The sequence below is a fragment of the Xyrauchen texanus genome, chromosome 3 (genome assembly GCF_025860055.1).
Source record: "Xyrauchen texanus isolate HMW12.3.18 chromosome 3, RBS_HiC_50CHRs, whole genome shotgun sequence".
NCBI lineage: Eukaryota > Metazoa > Chordata > Actinopteri > Cypriniformes > Catostomidae > Xyrauchen > Xyrauchen texanus.
The window spans coordinates 57,026,752-57,047,767 of NC_068278.1; the positions used below are offsets into that span (position 1 = coordinate 57,026,752).

The 21,016-nt window shown below is 41.6% G+C and overlaps 1 protein-coding gene across 4 annotated transcripts in view; it reads left to right on the top strand.

Moving 5' to 3' along the window:
• The window catches only part of LOC127622923 (mucin-5AC-like), a 184,120-nt gene that overhangs the window by 112,960 nt on the left and 50,144 nt on the right, over positions 1-21,016 (top strand). For 2 of the 4 annotated variants that reach the window (XM_052097098.1, XM_052097114.1), the window contains exon 3: positions 12,648-12,722. In XM_052097098.1, coding sequence (XP_051953058.1) covers positions 12,648-12,722 — 75 coding nt within the window. Of the gene's footprint in view, positions 1-12,647; positions 12,776-21,016 lie in introns of those variants that run through there. The other 2 variants (XM_052097108.1, XM_052097124.1) reach the window with 2 other exon arrangements.

Genomic DNA, 21,016 nt, shown 5'->3' on the forward strand with positions numbered 1-21,016 from the left:
TTTGATGTTATTTTTTTAAGGTTAAATTAAATCATTTAATAATTTTTTATTTTTCATTAATTATTTAATTTCACTTCTATCAAAACATAGTAATTGCTGTTTGCCTGAAAGAACACAACACGTTCGGATGTCTTACACACGATTAACACGTGGTCAGGAGCAGGTGTAAATTTAGTTCATACCAACTAACATTTTGAAAAAAGAAAACTTTCATTAATCCAAGAATTTACGTCAGAACGATTGACACAAAAATTTGTTCTGCATGTGTTTCATGAATAAGGCCCATTGTCGTTCATTTTCGTGCAAAGACGACAAATTTTATGTAAATTAGGCTCATTACAGATTGCGCTTCATTCAAATTACCCGGCGCAATTTGCATTGCGCTATTATTACCACCAGATGAAAGCATTATATTACATTTTACAACCCCAATTGTTGGGACATTATGAAAAATGCTAATAAAGTTTTTTTATAAATGATATTCACATTTACTTTTATGCTTTTGGCAGACGCTTTTATCCAAAGTGACTTACAGTGCACTTATTACAGGGACAATCCCCCCGGAGCAACCTGGAGTTAAGGGCCTTGCTCAAGGACACAATGGTGGTGGCTGTGGGGATCAAACCAACAACCGTCTGATTACCAGTTCTATCGGGAAGACACGCAGGCTTGAGTGAAGTTTAAGATGCCATTTATTTGATAAATGTAAAACAGAAAGTAATGTCTGTCTCTGTGGCGTAGGCCCCGTCCTGGCGGTCCGAGGGAGTTGTACCCGGAGCCGTCATGTCCTGCCGGAGATAGGAGGCAGGGGCGAGGAGCCTACCCCCGTGCGGGACAGGGCTCAACTGGTGGTGGTGGGGTGGTGGAGGTTGCCATGTTAGCACACTGAAACAGCAATGTGATAGATTGTGAGCAGACATATAAAGCAATGTCTTACATGCGATTGGCTAGGAATTACCCATCTAATGGTGTGATGATGTACAGCTGCTAGTTAGTGCTCCAAAATTTGTACATATTTGTTGGCATTTTTGGGGCGGCTGTGGCTCAGTTGGTAGAGCGGGTTGGCCACTAATTGCAAATTTGGCCACATGCCGAAGTGTCCTTGGGCAAGACACTGAACCCCAAGTTGCTCCCAATGGCAGGCTAGCGCCTTGCATGGCAGCTCTACTGCCATTGGTGTATGAATGTGTGTATGAATGGGTGAATGTGTCACAGTGTAAAGCACTTTGAATACCGTTAAGGTTAAAAAGGTGCTATATAAGTGCAGACCATTTACCATTCATGGTATTCTCACAGATGTGCCTTGGGCAATGACACACCCTTGGCCCATACAGACACTGGCTTTTGGACCTGACGCTGAAAACAGATTGGATGGTCCTATTCCTCTTTGGACCAGATAACACTACGGCTGTGTTTTTTAAAAACTTTTTTAAATGTGGACTCTTCAAACCAAAAAACACAGTTCCACTGTTCTACGTTCCATCTTAGATGAGACCAAACCCAGAGAATTCGACAGCGCTTCTGGACAGTGATGATGTATGGCTTCTGCTTTGCATAGTAAAGTCTTAACTCGCTTCTGTGGATGCAGCGGCGAGTGGTGTTGCTAACAAAGGTTTACTAAAGTAATCCCAAGCCCATGTTCATGATATCCATTACAGATGAATGCTGTTTTTAAGACCGTGACGTCCGAGGGATCAGAGATCATGCGCGTTCAGAAATGGTTTTCATCTTGCCCTCTACGCACCGAGATTTGACCAGATTCCTTGAATCTTTTAACTAAATTGTGCACTGTAGAGGGTGAAATGCCCAGTAGTGCTTTCATTATAGCAAAGGGTGAATATAATTTACAAATCACTCCTTATTAGCATTTTTCATACTGTCCCAGCTTTTTCGGAATTGGGGTTGTACATTACCTGTAAATAAAATTCAAATTAAATTATTTGTATTTAAAAGAGATGTTTATGTAAATTTTCTGTTGATCATAGCAGCAGTAATTCATCAAATAATGATCAAATGATGGAGAAGAGCATTATAATGTAATCTGACATATCCAGAGGTGCGGTCTAGTCAAGTGCACTTTCAGCATGTTTAAAAGATGATTCGTGTGTGACAGCGTGTAAAAATAATCAACACATCTACCAATGCGTAAATCAACTCTGATTTCCACAGCATTTGGACGCTTGATGTTCACAAAGTCTAACCCATTCCCTGTCTCTTGGGGTCCCTTGGGAGTATATTTTGGCTTATTTGATCATACTTTCTGCTGTCAATAAAAGGGATTCTTTTAGCACAGTTAAAATCCATTTAGGCAGAAAAATGCAGATTTCCCCCCAAAATCAACTCTGTGGTTTCCGTCTGAGCCTCATCATCAGCATTTGTTGAAAATGTGAGCACATTGTTTTTAACCACCTGAAAGACTAGTATTTAAAATTGCATTCTAGTACTAACATCCTCAAAACAAAAACACTATCGAAGAAATCAACATAAAGAGCATAATGGCATAATTTCATGTCATTAGAATTCCTTTGAACAGTGTACCAGAGATAATTAACCTTTTTTTAAAGACCCATTTAGGAATCTCTAGTCTGTGGAGTGGAGCATTACATTATGCATTATATTATGTAAAACAGTTCTCGCTTAATTGATGTAATATTTCCCTTTTGTGTTTGTGTGTGTCTCAGTTTAGTTTCAGGGTGTAGGTTTTAACATTTATTCCAAAATACATCCAACCAATCAAAATAAGCAAGTAACAATGATTTTAATTGCAGAAGTTGAATTATTAAGGTTAGGAGTTTAGAACAAACCCATTAGGGGTTTATCAACACAGTTTTAATATCAATACAGTCAGTATGTTTACATACACTTTGAAAGTTCAATTTCAGTCGGAATAAACGTAACGTCTTTTTAACATAAAATGTGTATGTGTTTGTAAACATTACGTAAAAGCTTTCGTCCGACTGTAGTTCGATTTTTACGAAGCTCTGCTTCGTCCAGCATGTATACACAATAATTAGACCACAACAGGCTACAACGTTTTGTGTGTGCTCTGAAAGACAGTGGTGATGCTTCCAAAGCTGACGTCTTTTCTTTTAAATATTTGATTACGCATTGTGTAGGGAAGGAGATATTGCCTCAAGTGAAGGAGTTCAAGTACCTTGGGGTCTTGTTCACGAGTGAGGGGACAATGGAGCGTGAGGTTGGCCGGAGAATCGGGGCAGCGGGGGCGGTATTGCACTCGCTCTATCGCACAGTTGTCACGAAAAGAGAGCTGAGCCAGAAGGCAAAGCGCTCGATCTACCGGTCAATTTTTGTTCCTACCATCACCTGTGGTCATGAAGGCTGGGTCATGACCGAAAGAACTAGGTCGCGAGTACAAGCGGCCAAAATGGGCTTCCTCAGAAGGGTGGCGGGCTTCTCCCTTAGAGATAGGGTGAGGATCTCAGTCATCCGTGAGGAGCTCTGAGTAGAGCCGCTGCTCCTTTACGTCGAAAGGAGTCAGTTGAGGTGGTTTGGGCATCTGGTAAGGATGCCCCCTGGCCGCCTCCCTAGGGAGGTGTTTCAGGCACGTCCAGCTTGGAGGAGGCCTCGGGGAAGACCCAGGACTAGGTGGAGAGATTACATCTCCACACTGGCCTGGGAACGCCTCGGGGTCCCCCAGTCAGAGCTGGTTAATGTGGCTCGGGATAGGGAAGTTTGGGGCCCCCTGCTGGAGCAGCTGCCCCCGCGACCCGACTTCGGATAAGCGGTTGAAGATGGATGGATGGATGGCATTGTGTCATGTATACTTAGACTGACAGAAGAAGACTGTATCTCTCAACTACACAAATACCTGCTATATCTCCATTATAACTGTGCATGTAAAGCCTTGTGTACACTACATGACTCAAGCTCGTCTCATTTGATGTTTTGAGTCGGCGACTGGTCTGCGACGAGACGTCTCGGATCTCGTGACGAATGCTCTTGTTGCGTGCACACTCCCGCGACATGCCGAGCCCAATCCCAGATGTTGCGACAGTTTTCAAAACAGCTTGATATCTTGACGTCTTGTCGTCCGCTGTGCCTACTCTCAGAGCGAGAGATGACATTGAGCCTCAGCCAATGTAATATTCAGAGAGTGCAAGAGGACGGCAAGGTATTAGGAAGATGGAGACTAAAATAAAACCTCACCCACATCTCCCTACTCACTGTAATTTATTATTATCAGCTGTTTTTATTAATATTTCTCCTTGCAAATGGTGCAAATAAAGCGTGAAAGCAGGTAAAAGCCGTTCTTTCATGTTTTGTTGACGTTATGAAGAATAAACTGCGCAAGTTTGTGAATTAATTTTGTTATCTTCATTGTAAGATGCATTTCTGGCAATCCGCTTGAAACGGGATGGCACTAAAGGCAGCTGTAACAGACGTTTTTTCGGCAGTTCCATGCGAATTAAAAGGGAAATAAGCATACGATCGGAAAATACAAAAAAAAGCAAACGCATGAAGGGCCTGGGTGGCTCTGCGAGTTAAGACGCTGACTACCACCCCTGGAGTTCGTGAGTTCGAATCCCAGGGCATGCTGAGTGACTGCAGCCAGGTCTCCTAAGCAACCAAATTGGCCCGGATTCTAGGAAGGGTAGATTCACATGGGGTAACCTCCTCGTAGTCGCTATGGGAATTGGTCTGAATGGTCTGCAGTTACATAGCACTTTTTTAACCTTAGTGGTTTTCAAAGTGCTTTACACTGTGACTCATTCACTCATTCACACACACATTCACACACCAATGACTGCAGAGCTGCCATGCAAGGTGCTTGCCTGCCATTGGGAGCAACTTGGGGTTCAGTGTCTTGCCCAAGGACACTTCGGCATGTGGAGACATGTGGGCCAGGAATCAAACCACCAACCCTGCGTTTAGTGGCCGACCCGCTCTACCACCTTAGCCACAGCCACCCCACAAAAGAGCTATAATGTGGTTCATTCTTGGTGGGGCACGTGGTGAGTTGAGCGAGAATGCCACAATGGATGAAATGAAGCCTCCACACGTGCTATGTCTCCACGGTAACGCGCTCAACAATCCACGTGATAAGATGTGTGGGCTGACAGTCTCAGACGCGGAGGCAACTGAGATTCGTCCTCCGCCACCCGGATTGAGGCGAGTCACCACGCCACCACGAGGACTTAGAGCGCATTGGGAACTGGGCATTCCAAATTGGGGAGAAAAAATAAAGCGAATGCATGAACATGTACAAAAGGGACAGAAATTAAAAGCACAGGTACTTCACTAAAATAACTCAAGCAAATAATTAAGTGTTTTTAACGTTTTGTTACACTTTATTATCATTTAGTAATATACAGATGTAATTTTTTTTTTTTTTTTTTTATTTAACCTTTATTTAACCAGGTTTGTCTCATTGAGATATAAAATCTCTTTTTCAAGAGAGACCTGGCCAAGATAGCAGAACAAATTATATCACACAATCACAAAACAAACACAAACACTCAAGTGCATTTCAATTAAATAAAAGTGCCATTAATTAAAACATTTGCACGTGTGGATGGACTCATGTTCTATAGTTTTAACATAAACTTTAAAATCATTTAAGGAAATTAGACACTGTAGTTTAAGTGTTTTCTGTAGGTCATATAATGCCCTTATATATAAAGATATAAAGGTGAGTAAGCCGGCGAATTGATAGAGAAGGCAAATTCACTGTGGAGTAAAGTGTACAGTGATGAGTGAGGGGTCTGCAATTTGAAATAAATCTTAAAGCTCCATGAAACACAGCATCCAACCTCTGAAGACACTTAGATGGGGCATTCATATACAACAGATCACCATAATCAATAATAGAGAGAAATGTGGCATCGACTATCTTTTTTCGGACTGAAAATGTAAAACAACATTTGTTCCTAAAGAAAAAAACCTAGCTTTAATTTCAACTTTTTTACTAGATTCTGTATATGAAGCTTAAAAGAAAGGTGATCATCAATTAAAAATCATAAATATTTATAAGATGAAACTAGCTCAATTGTTTTACCCTGATCAGTAACAATATTTAGGTCTAACTAATTTTTCCTTGAGTTTGAAAAACCATTACTTTGGTCTTCTCTGCATTAAGCACAAGCTTTAATTGATAAAGCTGTTTAATTGATAAAGCTGATAAAGCACTATATCGAAAGCAGTTTGCAAGCATTCATACGCCTTCCTAATGGTAGCTGCACAACAATTAAATAACCGTATCATCTGCATAAAAATGGAAAAATGCATGTTGGACATTTTCCCCCAGACAGTTTATATAAATAGTGAATAAAAGTGGCCCCAGAATGGAGCCCTGTGGGACCCCTTTACAGATTGATAAATATTTTGACGTTAGGCCATCAACTTGCGTAGCTTGAGTCCTATCAGTGAGGTAGTTGATAAACCAGCCCACAGAGTGCTGAGACAAACCTATACTGATCAGTCTCTGAGCTAGTATGCTATGGTCAACAGTGTCAAATGCTTTGGACAGATCAATGAACAGAGACACACAGTGTTTCTTGTCATCAAGTGCTTTGACTATATCATTAATTGTTAATTGTAATCATTATATAAATAATGATTTATGTGTGTCATGAACTCCGAACATTGGACATTGATGTCTCACTTGTACAATTGTGATCGGATCACCTAAAACCAGTGTACACATGGCCTCAGTCGGGGACGATTGGTCATGTAGTTGGTACACTACATGCCTGTACTGTTCACACCAGCATGACGAAAAACAATAATGCCGCTGGGCGCTGACTGCACATCGTTTAGTGTACGATTGGCTTAAATGTACTGAGTGCCGCCTTGCATACGCTAAAGATTTATTTACCTGTATAAGTAACTGTAAAGTTCTTATAACTACTTTCTCTGTTCTTGCTAGTTAAGCTGATATTTTCTCCGCACTGCTGTCTGGTGTTTTGGAAAACAGTGCAACTGAGAACTTGTAGAGTATAAATGCTAGCAAAGATGCTAGCATGCTTAATTGTTTACCAGGACGGGAGTAATTGTGAAACAAGACAAAATGTCACACTATGCGTTGCACAATTACACTTTATACTATGCAATACGCCATGTAGTGTATGAAGTGTAGTATTGTCCCTAACAGTTTTTTAGTACACAAATGCCTTTTAGCTTAAGTGCCCCTAGCTATAGTGCATTCGCCAAACTCATTTCAGCACTTATATCAAATAGCGTATATATTTATAAAGTGTGGGGTGATGGAAAAGCATTGAACTTTCATTTGTAAGGTCTTCACACAAGTTTCGCTGGTTGCCACATTCACCATTTAATTGCAATTGTTTTGTCAGACCAGCAGTTACCAGTGGCCAGGTAACTTCACCCCTTCTGCTACGTATGGCAAGCCATGAGCGTAGAGTGCATTTAGTATCCAACATTTCATACTCTGGTATTTCGGTTGAAGAAGTACATCTTTCGGGTACTCATAATAGTCTTCTTTTTGTTGATTTTCATTGTGAACACACTACTTACACTACAAAATGATTTGGGAGGCAGCTTAAATGTAAGTACACATTACAGTTGTGTTGCTTGTAACCGTAATAATTATCAAAAAACATCTTAGAGATTTAGACACATCATTGCAATTATCTAGATCTTTCATAACTTTAAAAATTTACTGGTCACCAGTACACAAAAACGTAATGTTACTTACCTACAGCAGCGTGATACACACTGACCATATGCTGCTCTTAACTATGTATGTTAAACTTTAAATATCTGTCTTCATTTAAGCAGCATCAGACTGATAATTAATTCAACTTTTTGCTCAGATCCCCGTAGAGTTTCTGTCTTAGTAATTAACACTGAAAGGTCATCTTACAGAATGGATCTAAGAGCACTGCGTGTAATCTTCACATGTTCTTGTGAAGTATGTCATTAATCTCATGCCTCATTTGGCTGTGGTCACCACATTTATTAATCAAGCATTTGTACCATTTCAGAACTGATGAATGTAAAGAAACGCTATCTTTGACAGAAAAGTGTGTACAGTATATTCCGGGCTGGACTGGTAATCTGGCATACCGGCATTTTCCCGGTGGGCTGACGTGCTTTGGGGCCGATCAGGGGTCGGCTGGCCACGGGGGAACTGAGCGGGCTGGAGGGTTGGCCTTGAAACAGGCCGAATAAGCTAAAATGAGCCAGATATTCTGGTCTCTACATATCGCTCGGGTCCCGCTTGGGTGTTTCTTTCACTTCGGGAATTTTTTGCACTGTGGACTAGGTGAAAGTCTAATGAAAACATTTAATTAAAAAAAAAGACAAATTAATATTTAATTTGTCTACTAACAATGTTGTCCAACAATATATGTACATGCATGACTTATGATATGAATGATATTTTTTTTCTGAAAGTCATGAACATTCTCACCACATCTCACCACATCTCACCACAGTGTCATTTCTATCGGGAAGGCACGCAGGCTTGAGTGAGGTTTAAGATTTATTCATCATTTATTTGATGAATTTAAAACATGGGGCCAGATGGGGCGTAGGCCCCATCTGGCGGTCCGAGGGAGTTGTACTCGGAACGTCATATCCTGCCAGAGATAGGAGGCAGGGGCGAAGAGCCTACCCCCGTGCGGGACGGGGCTCAACTGGTGGTTGTGGGGTGGTGGAGTGTTAGCACACTGAAACAGCAATGTGATAGATTGTGAGCAGACTTATAAAGCAATGGCTTACATGCGATTGGCTGGGAATTACCCATCTAATGGTGTGATTGATGTACAGCTGCTAGTCTTCCCGCTAGAACTACGCTGCGCTTACATTTTCAGCACATCTTAAATACTGTTTTCTGTTTAATAGAAATCTGTGGTGGAAATGTTGTTTTTTTAAGATAAAATCACTGACTTTTTTGTCTTGCTAGGGCTAATTGCATAGCTAACATGTTACGTATCCTAAATACACTCAATCAAAAAATATTTTCACACTTTCTGCATTATTTGGTTAAATAGCAGCTTGATGGGAAATGACGCCCAATGAAAATATTCTGCTCACAAGTGATATTTACCTTGGTCATTCTTTGTTTTGTCTCATATTTCATCTTAACCATACTCTTCACTGACACTTTTGTCCTCTTGGTTAACAAGTACACTAACTTTTGAAAAAACTTTATCAGGGGAAAAAATGTTTGGTGTGGTGGAAATGACGCTGCAACTGCTAAACTGGAAATGCCTTGTGATGAGAGAGGTCAACAGAGAATGGCCAGACTGGTTTGAACTGATAAAGTCTACGGTAACTCAGATAACCACTTCTCACCACAATTGTGGTGAGAAGAATATCATCTCTGAATGCTATTCTGAGATGCGGGTTGGCGCTGGTTTGGTGGCATGAGGGGGACCAACACAATATCAGGCAGGTGGTTTTAATCTTGTGGCTGGTCAGTGTATATATTGCTATTGATTGCTATTGATCAATCACTTGGCTGGGTGTTTGGTTGTTCGGTTGATGTATGCGTTTATTTGTGAGTAACTGGCCATAAACAGTACAATACTTTAAATAGTTATTATCATTTGTTTGGTATTCGGTTCAAAGGTCTTTGGTGCTGGGAGATTAAATGGTCTAGAGTATTGATTATTTCCCCCCGTTTTTGTGTTCCAGCAGCCATCGCATTGTGTACACACACACACACACACACACACACACACACACACACACACACACACACACACACACACACACACACACACGCACACACACATTGGTGCGGCTATCCTTATGAGGTCTCTCCAAAGACATAATTATTTTTAGACTGTACGAACTATAGATTCGATCCCCTATCCCTCACAAAAAACATTTTACATTTAAAACATGAATGCATTTAGTATGTTTTTTTAAAGCAATATTAATTATGGGGACACTACCACTGTCCTCATAAACCATATTTATAGCATAATACCCTTGTAATTACCAGTTTGTAACCTAAAATAAAATGTCCTTGTAAACCACTTCAACCCACACACACACACACACACACACACACACACACACACAAGTATAGCTTTGTAACGGTGATGACAAATGACCACTAGTGAAAGGATTCAGGTGAGACTTTAAACAGCTTTTAATGAGACTGTTTCACTGAAGTCTGTATAGTATTGCTTGTGTGTGTGTGTGTGTGTGTGTGTGTGTGTGTGTGTGAGACAGAGTGCTAGTGTGTGAGTGAGAAAGACGAGAGAGTGTTTGACCGATGACCTTTAAGGACATTTTATTTTGATATAAAAGATGTCCCTTGCAGTTAATTCACAGATAGATAGATAGATAGATAGATAGATAGATAGATAGATAGATAGATAGATAGATAGATAGATAGATAGATAGATAGATAGATAGATCGATCCTTTACAAATATCTTTAAAATGTAAGGAGACAATCTACCAATGTCACAAATAAACATTTTATGCAAGTGCAAGCAAATCTAAATATGAAGCATATTTGGTCAAAAATAGATGCATAAACCGTGTCTTTGATTGATGCCCATTTGTGGATTATTTAAGCGCTGCTCAAGTTCTGCTCAGGATTTCCATCAGCTCTTTAATTCCACAAGGCGAGAGGAGGAAGATTCCGGAAATCTGTGATGTGTAATTAGTCTCCATTGTGCCGAGCTTCTAAATCAGGACAGCATTGTTATCCCACGTGAGACTCAGGCATGGGTGACACCATTGGGTTTGACATGGGTTTCAAGCTAATAAACAATCCCCCATACATATACATACACTCACCTAAAGGATTATTAGGAACACCATACTAATACTGTGTTTGACCCCCTTTCGTCTTCAGAACTGCCTTAATTCTACATGGCATTGATTCAACAAGGTGCTGAAAGCATTCTTTAGAAATGTTGGCCCATATTGATAGGATAGCATCTTGCAGTTGATGGAGATTTGTGGGATGCACATCCAGGGCACGAAGCTCCCGTTCCACCACATCCCAAAGATGCTCTATTGGGTTGAGATCTGGTGACTGTGGGGGCCATTTTAGTACAGTGAACTCATTGTCATGTTCAAGAAACCAATTTGAAATGATTCGAGCTTTGTGACATGGTGCATTATCCTGCTGGAAGTAGCCATCAGAGGATGGGTACATGGTGGCCATAAAGGGATGGACATGGTCAGAAACAATGCTCAGGTAGGCCGTGGCATTTAAACGATGCCCAATTGGCACTAAGGGGCCTAAAGTGTGCCAAAAAACATCCCCCACACCATTATACCACCACCACCAGCCTGCACAGTGGTAACAAGGCATGATGGATCCATGTTCTCATTCTGTTTACGCCAAATTCTGACTCTACCATCTGAATGTCTCAACAGAAATCGAGACTCATCAGACCAGGCAACATTTTTCCAGTCTTCAACTGTCCAATTTTGGTGAGCTCTTGCAAATTGTAGCCTCTTTTTCCTATTTGTAGTGGAGATGAGTGGTACCCGGTGGGGTCTTCTGCTGTTATAGCCCATCTGCCTCAAGGTTGTGCGTGTTGTGGCTTCACAAATGCTTTGCTGCATACCTCGGTTGTAACGAGTGGTTATTTCAGGCAAAGTTGCTCTTCTATCAGCTTGAATCAGTCGGCCCATTCTCCTCTGACCTCTAGCATCAACAAGGCATTTTCGCCCACAGGACTGCCGCATACTGGATGTTTTTCCCTTTTCACACCATTCTTTGTAAACCCTAGAAATGGTTGTGTGTGAAAATCCCAGTAACTGAGCAGATTGTGAAATACTCAGACCGGCCCGTCTGGCACCAACAACCATGCCACGCTCAAAATTGCTTAAATCACCTTTCTTTCCCATTCTGACATTCAGTTTGGAGTTCAGGAGATTGTCTTGACCAGGACCACACCCCTAAATGCATTGAAGCAACTGCTATGTGATTGGTTGATTAGATAATTGCATTAATGAGAAATTGAACAGGTGTTCCTAATAATCCTTTAGATGAGTGTATATGTACTGTATATGGGTTATTGTGTGTATTTTTGAAAAACTTAAATGTGACCGAAACAAATGTAGCTTCACGTCATTGACACATTACCTTAAAACATAGAAACAGGCTGTTGTTTTAGCATCTGTAGTGTGAAATCATCAGCCTTCCTGTGGTGCAGTATTTTGTAAAAGGACTTCTTAAAGCTGAAGTTGGGACTATGTGTTTGGCCAACCAATGGAAGACCACTGGGGTGTCTGGGAATGTGGGTTTGAACAAACCCCTAATCCGAAGTGTTAAATGTTAGCGCCATGTATATTATTGCAAACTTGGCAGTCTGTGAATCTGCTTTCTCTCTCACATTCACAGTGTATGTACACACTAACGACAGTGTTTTTAATTAAGCCGAAACCGAAATGATTGTATAGTCTTGTTAGCTGTGACTCATTCTTACATAACTGCCAGACACTTTGAGTAATTCATCAAAAGCACCGAGAGCTGTTTCTGTGTTTGATTCATATGTACATTACATCTAACCTAAATGCTACAGCTACAATAAATGAACTAGTCAGTGGATTTGAAATTAGAAATGGAGTCTGTCTAGTTGATCACATGATTGGCGAGACTGTTACATCATCAGTATTCCACCTCATTAATGACATTGTCACAGCCCTTTAACCCCTGGCGATGATGCTGTTGTTTTTGTGTTTCAGAAGACACTCGTACCGAACAGGACAGGACATAGAGAACTGCGGCACCTGCAGAGACTGTGCCTGTATTATATACAGGTAAGAATCTCTTATTTTGTGTTTGCAAACAATACAGAATACCTCCTTGTTCCACACTTACACTTTTGATGAGGAAATACTTACTGCTGAAAGCCATATTGAATTCACCATGAATTAGTGAGTTACAGTAAGGAGATAAAGGGAAAAACTGTCTGTGCTAAAAAGGGAAAAGGGAAATTGTCTTTTCACTCAAGAAATAGCCATTATTTTTTGAATCCTCCATTGGAAAAATATACTTTATCTATCAGATGTGGTCTTTTATACTTGCCCATACAGGCCCTCAAAGAATCTGAGCCTGTATAGTTTAGCTTAAAGCTCTTTTAATCCTTAAATGCATTTCTTGGTTCTTCAGAGACCCTGGACCTTATTTCACCCCCTGTACTAGGGGCAGACTGGGAAGAGAAATCGGCCCTGGTTTTTACATGGGGGGCGGGGGGATGTTGCTGGCCTTTTCTGCATATTGCGGCCCCCATTCAGAATATCGCTGCAGCATTTTTTGGACCTTTTCAGCCAGTTGCAGCCCCTTCGGTGTAACTCAGCGGCCCGTTTAAGCTTACCGTGGCCTGTTCGGGGCCATGTACCTCAACCATTTTTTGGAGTTGTGCTCACACCTCTTTAGTGTCTATCTAGTCTATCTCTTGTTAATTACACGTGTCAATGATATATTAAACAGATTATTTAGCATAGTCTGCTGGCCTTATTCAAATAAAAAGTAATTAAAATCTGTGTGGCCCTGAAGGCTAAAGGGATCCTGCACACTCGCACACATATCAACCAGTTACAGTGTAATACTCACAAACACATAAACCAATCACAGCACAGTATTCACACGTACGTATCAACAAATCGAAAAACAGTTCTCGCTCACATATCAACCAATCATAACGCAGTACTCACGCACACTTATTTAGCAATAACAGTGTAGTACTCATGCACACATTTCAACCAATCACAGCACAGTACTTGCACACACATCAACCAATCACAGCACAGTATTCACACACATATCAACCAGTCACAGTGCAGTACTCACTCACATATCAAACAATCACAGTGCAATACACACACACACACACACACACACACACACACACACACACACACACACACACACACACACACACACACACACACACACACACACACACTTATCAAGTAGTATCAGCGCAGTACTCCCATACATATCAAACAATCACAGAGCAGTACTCCCCCCCCACACACACACACAAACACACACACACACACATATCAAGTAGTATCAGCACAGTACTCCCATACATATCAACCAATCACAGCGCAGTACTCACACACACACACACAAACACACACACACATATCAAGTAGTATCAGCGCAGTACTCCCATACATATCAAACAATCACAGAGCAGTACTCCCCCCCCCCCCACACACACAAACACACACACACACACATATCAAGTAGTATCAGCGCAGTACTCCCATACATATCAACCAATCACAGCGCAGTACTCACACACACACACACAACACACACACACATATCAACCAATCACAGCGCAGTAATCACACACACACACACACACAAACACATCAAGTAGTATCAGCGCAGTACTCCCACACATATCAACCAATCACAGCGCAGTACTCCCACACATATCAACCAATCACAGCGCAGTACTCCCACAAATATCAAACAATCACAGCGCAGTACTCCCACACATATCAACCAATCACAGCGCAGTACTCACACACACACATATCAAGTAGTATCAGCGCAGTACTCCCACACATATCAACCAATCACAGCGCAATACTCACACACACACATATCAAGTAGTATCAGCACAGTACTCCCACACATATCAACCAATCACAGCGCAGTACTCCCACACATATCAACCAATCACAGCACAGTACTCACACACACACACATATCAAGTAGTATCAGCGCAGTACTCCCACACATATCAACCAATCACAGCGCAGTACTCCCACACATATCAACCAATCACAGCGCAGTACTCCCACACATATCAACCAATCACAGCGCAGTACTCCCACACATATCAACCAATCACAGCGCAGTACTCCCACACATATCAACCAATCACAGCGCAGTACTCCCACACATATCAACCAATCACAGCACAGTACTCACACACACACATATCAAGTAGTATCAGCGCAGTACTCCCACACATATCAACCAATCACAGCGCAGTACTCCCACACATATCAACCAATCACAGCACAGTACTCCCACACATATCAACCAATCACAGCGTAGTACTCACACACACACATATCAAGTAGTATCAGCGCAGTACTCCCACACATATCAACCAATCACAGCGTAGTACTCACACACACACATATCAAGTAGTATCAGTGCAGTACTCCCACACATATCAACCAATCACAGCGCAGTACTCCCACACATATCAACCAATCACAGCGCAGTACTCCCACACATATCATCCAATCACAGCACAGTACTCACACACACACACACAAGTAGTATTAGCGCAGAACTCCCACACATATCAACCAATCACAGCACAGTACTCCAACACATATCAACCAATCACAGCGCAGTACTCCCACACATATCAACCAATCACAGCGCAGTACTCCCACACATATCAACCAATCACAGCGCAGTACTCCCACACATATCAACCAATCACAGCACAGTACTCACACACACACACATCAAGTAGTATCAGCGCAGTACTCCCACACATATCAACCAATCACAGCACAGTACTCACACACACACATATCAAGTAGTATCAACGCAGTACTCCCACACATATCAACCAATCACAGTGCAGTACTCCCACACATATCAACCAATCACAGCGCAGTACTCCCACACATATCAACCAATCACAGCACAGTACTCACACACACACACACTATCAAGTAGTATCAGCGCAGTACTCCCACACATATCAACCAATCACAGCGCAGTACTCACACACACACATATCAAGTAGTATCAGCGCAGTACTCCCACACATATCAACCAATCACAGCGCAATACTCACACACACACACATATCAAGTAGTATCAGCGCAGTACTCCCACACATATCAACCAATCACAGCGCAGTACTCCCACACATATCAACCAATCACAGCACAGTACTCACACACACACACATATCAAGTAGTATTAGCGCAGTACTCCCACACATATCAACCAATCACAGTGCAGTACTCCCACACATATCAACCAATCACAGTGCAGTACTCCCACACATATCAACCAATCACAGCGCAGTACTCCCACACATATCAACCAATCACAGTGCAGTACTCCCACACATATCAACCAATCACAGCGCAGTACTCCCACACATATCAACCAATCACAGCGCAGTACTCCCACACATATCAACCAATCACAGTGCAGTACTCACACACACACATATCAAGTAGTATCAGCGCAGTACTCCCACACATATCAACCAATCACAGCGCAGTACTCCCACACATATCAACCAATCACAGCACAGTACTCCCACACACACATATCAAGTAGTATTAGCGCAGTACTCCCACACATATCAACCAATCACAGCGCAGTACTCACACACACACATATCAAGTAGTATCAGCGCAGTACTCCCACACATATCAACCAATCACAGCACAGTACTCACACACACACACATATCAAGTAGTATCAGCGCAGTACTCCCACACATATCAACCAATTAGAGCGCAGTACTTCCACACACATATCAAACAATCACAGCGCAGTACTCACACACACATATCAAACAATCACAGCACAGTACTCACACACACACACATATCAAGTAGTATCAGCGCAGTACTTCCACACATATCAACCAATTAGAGCGCTGTACTCACATACACATTCTGTATCGACCAATTAAAACGCAGTACTCACACACATATCGAGCAATCACAGCGCAATACTCGCACATACATATCAACCAATTACAGCGCAGTACTGATTTACACACGTCAACCAATCACAGCACAGTAATCGCACACATATCAACCAATCACAGCGCAGTACTCACGCACACACACATATCAAGTAGTATCAGCGCAGTACTCCCACACATATCAACCAATTAGAGCGCAGTACTTCCACACACATATCAAACAATCACAGCGCAGTACTCACACACACACACATATCAAGTAGTATCAGCGCAGTACTCCCACACATATCAACCAATTAGAGCGCAGTACTTCCACACACATATCAACCAATCACAGCGCAGTACTCACACACACACACATATCAAGTAGTATCAGCGCAGTACTCCCACACATATCAACCAATTAGAGCGCAGTACTTCCACACACATATCAAACAATCACAGTGCAGTACTCACACACACACATATCAAGTAGTATCAGCGCAGTACTCCCACACATATCAACCAATCACAGCGCAGTACTCCCACACATATCAACCAATCACAGCACAGTACTCCCACACACACATATCAAGTAGTATTAGCGCAGTACTCCCACACATATCAACCAATCACAGCGCAGTACTCACACACACACATATCAAGTAGTATCAGCGCAGTACTCCCACACATATCAACCAATCACAGCGCAGTACTCACACACACACACATATCAAGTAGTATCAGCGCAGTACTCCCACACATATCAACCAATTAGAGCGCAGTACTTCCACACACATATCAAACAATCACAGCGCAGTACTCACACACACACATATCAAACAATCACAGCGCAGTACTCACACACACACATATCAAGTAGTATCAGCGCAGCACTTCCACACATATCAACCAATTAGAGCGCTGTACTCACATACACATTCTGTATCGACCAATTAAAACGCAGTACTCACACACATATCGAGCAATCACAGCGCAATACTCGCACATACATATCAACCAATTACAGCGCAGTACTGATTTACACACGTCAACCAATCACAGCACAGTAATCGCACACATATCAACCAATCACAGCGCAGTACTCACGCACACAGATCAACCACGACACGATGCTGATAAACCCTGTAATCTGGTAAACACCGTAAGGCCTGTAAATCAATGATTTCACCACACTGAAATCATGTTAACACATATAATGTTTACATCTTGTGGCTATATTTTTGAAACAGTGGATATTTGAATGTTTATGGACTGGCTCCATTCACTTCCATTGTACCTGCCTCACAGTAACAACAATTTATATTTGGTAATAAACAAAAATGTGTCATAATTATTTTTGGTGGTAATCAACATTATGCCAGTTAAACTTGAGTTAAACTAAATTTAAAAAATAAACTAAAAAACATTTATTTAATCTCACTGCTGTTTAGGAGGAATAATTGAGTTTTTCTTTCCTACAGTTATAGACTGTCCATTTCTAGCTCACGTATCATTATATAGACAGCAGCAGATGCACATATGCTGGACTGGTGAGGAGATCTGAACTGGAATCAATCTGTTAACAAGAACGGATTGTTCCATCTTCAGTATGATGAGCGCTGGCAGCCAAGTATGGAAGACAGCCATGAGACGAGGATCCATGTCTGTTAGCTTTAAATGTCAACAGCAAAGAAACAGATAAAGCTAGAGAGAGAGACAGAGAGGGAGAGAGCTGCCAGCAGCCTGCTGAGATCCAAGGAAGAGAGACAGAGACAAAAAAGGACCCTGTCCAAATCTGATTGCGACTCCATCTGTGAGGGGAATGAAAGTAAACCTGTGCTTCAAGAGAGAGTGCAAAACACAGGTATAGAGGAAGAAAACACTGAGCTGAAGGGATGCATAAACTGAAAGAGAGATTACAGGGTAGATATTTTCTCCTCGTGTCTATCCAGCGGGTGATCTAAATATTAATGCTGTAGGCGAGCGTTGGTGCTTCCTGTCATACTGAGTACAAAAGTCCTGAATTACTTTGCCTACACCAAAGCAAACACTCTAATAGCTAACCACCTCAGCATAAGACTTGAGATATTTTTAATATCTCAATTGTTTCTCCTAGACAGCAATGATATTAAATGGAGTGCAAATGGAGCCTCCGGCTTCTCAAACTTCGGCAGATAGTCTGCAATCTCAATATGAACTCAAACATTTCAAAGAGCAAATTATCTGAAAGATGGTATAATTGTATAGTTCTATACTCTTCAATTATTGGTCTCTGCGGAAATATAAATGGGCGTTTTCCAATCTGTGGCCGTTTTCTAAACTATCCAATGAAAGTAGGGAGTCTCAATTAATTGAAAAAGCCCACTGATTGGCAAAAGCCCATGTTTGTTCTCATACTCTTACTGTATGCCAACATTTACATTTATGCATTTGGCAGACCCTTTTATCCAAAGTGACTTACAGTGCACTTATTGCATGGACAATCCCCCCGGAGCAACCTGGAGTTAAGTGCCTTACTCAAGGACACAATGGAGGTGGCCCTGTGGATCGAACCAGCGACCTTCTGATTACTTCTGATTACTAGTTATGTGCTTTAGCCCACTACACCACCACCACTCACTTAACAAGTGATCACAACAGTCTGGTTCCAGAAGTAAAAATCCCATGAATTGTTTCCATAGGGGAATTCATTTTATAGTGCTATGCGCTAAACATCTGTGAACTAGATCTAAATTTGTGAGAGTGCTAATTCTAAGTGCAATTTTCATGCCAGCGCAAAGCACAAGTCTGCGTGGGGAGTGGTGGAGGTGTAGTGGGCTAAAGCACATAACTGTTAATCAGAAGGTTGCTGGTTCGATCCCTACAGCCACCACCATTGTGTCCTTGAACAAGGCACTTAACTCCAGGTTGCTCCGGGGGGATTGTCCCTGTAATAAGTGCACTGTAAGTTGCTTTGGATAAAGCGTCTGCTAAATGCATAAATGTAAATGTAAAATGTAAATGTAGGAGTCTTTGCACTCTCCGTGAGTGTATGCACGCAAACTGTGGGTGCACTGTATGTTAATGAAGCCAACAGTTCCATAGAGTCTGATAGAGAACAGTAAACACATACATCACGGTGCGGAGCATCGCAAGAGCAAAGGATGCATTGCATTCAGCCCATTTACACAACCAAATTCTTACAAATGTGCTATCTTTATTTTTATCGACGCTGCTTATCAGGAAATGCAATACATAATAGGACGCAGACGGTGCAATAACCGGAGAAGAACTTTTGAATGATATGAGTGCACAGACTCGCCAATCTACTTGCGCCGAGACTTAGCGCGAATACCAAAACTTCATGACCATGCCCACTGACTTAGCACAAATGACGTATTGCAAAGTGCTACGTTCTTAAAATAGGGTCCTTTGTCAACTAACATTTTCATAAGTAATTTTGTTGACGTGACGTTTGTTGACCATGGTCAAAATATAGGATCTGTGCATTAGATGTACATAAAGGTGAAGTGTGTAATTATGTTTATGTTAAAATACGATCTCCTATCTCATGAATAATGGCAGATAGCGGGAGTGTTCCGGGAAATTTACATTGCGCTATTACCGCCCATGGAAAGCAGGCAGTAAACTGAGTTTAATTTGATATGTTTGTACATTTTCAATCGATCATGGCTGTAGTGATTCATCAAATAATGATTATGTGTACATTTGCATTGTTGCCTGATCTGCATAATTCCTTAAGTTAATCAGGCACTAACCAGCACACACAGCGTGTGCAAATAAAATGGAGATTTTACCAGTTGCAATTTACATCGTAAGGCCCCGCAATACTTCCGGAGAGGTTCTTCTTCGTTCAGAGGTAAAATAAGTCAAAACAACCAAGCAACGGCCACCACACCACACCCGCTCGGTTCTCTCGATGGCCAGTCTGCCCCTGATCGGCCCCAAAGTGCATCGACCCACCGAGACATGGCCCGATATGCAGATTACCAGCCCTGACTACATGTAAAACCTAAACTAATGTGACATTAAAATGTGTTATCAATGATGTCATGCCTTATTCTATTAGTATAATTCACACTAGATCAGTAAAAGAAGTTGTTTTAACCATTCGACGATGATTTATAATAAAATATATGCAGTAAATTATGTTTCATTTGTCTTGTTTACATTCTGAATTCATGGAGCTATTGATCTTGCATGCTAAATGCGGCCATAATATGCGCCGATTACACTCTGTTATTGTAATTTATGATGACACTGATACTACTGCAAAGATGGGTGTATAAAAGAGTGTTAATGGGCAAAATAAAGACAAAGGAATGATGATAGGCATATCTTACTTTGGGCAGATGTGGGAACAGCTTTTGCTGCAGATGGCACAAAAGTGAATGGGCACTTGATAGTATT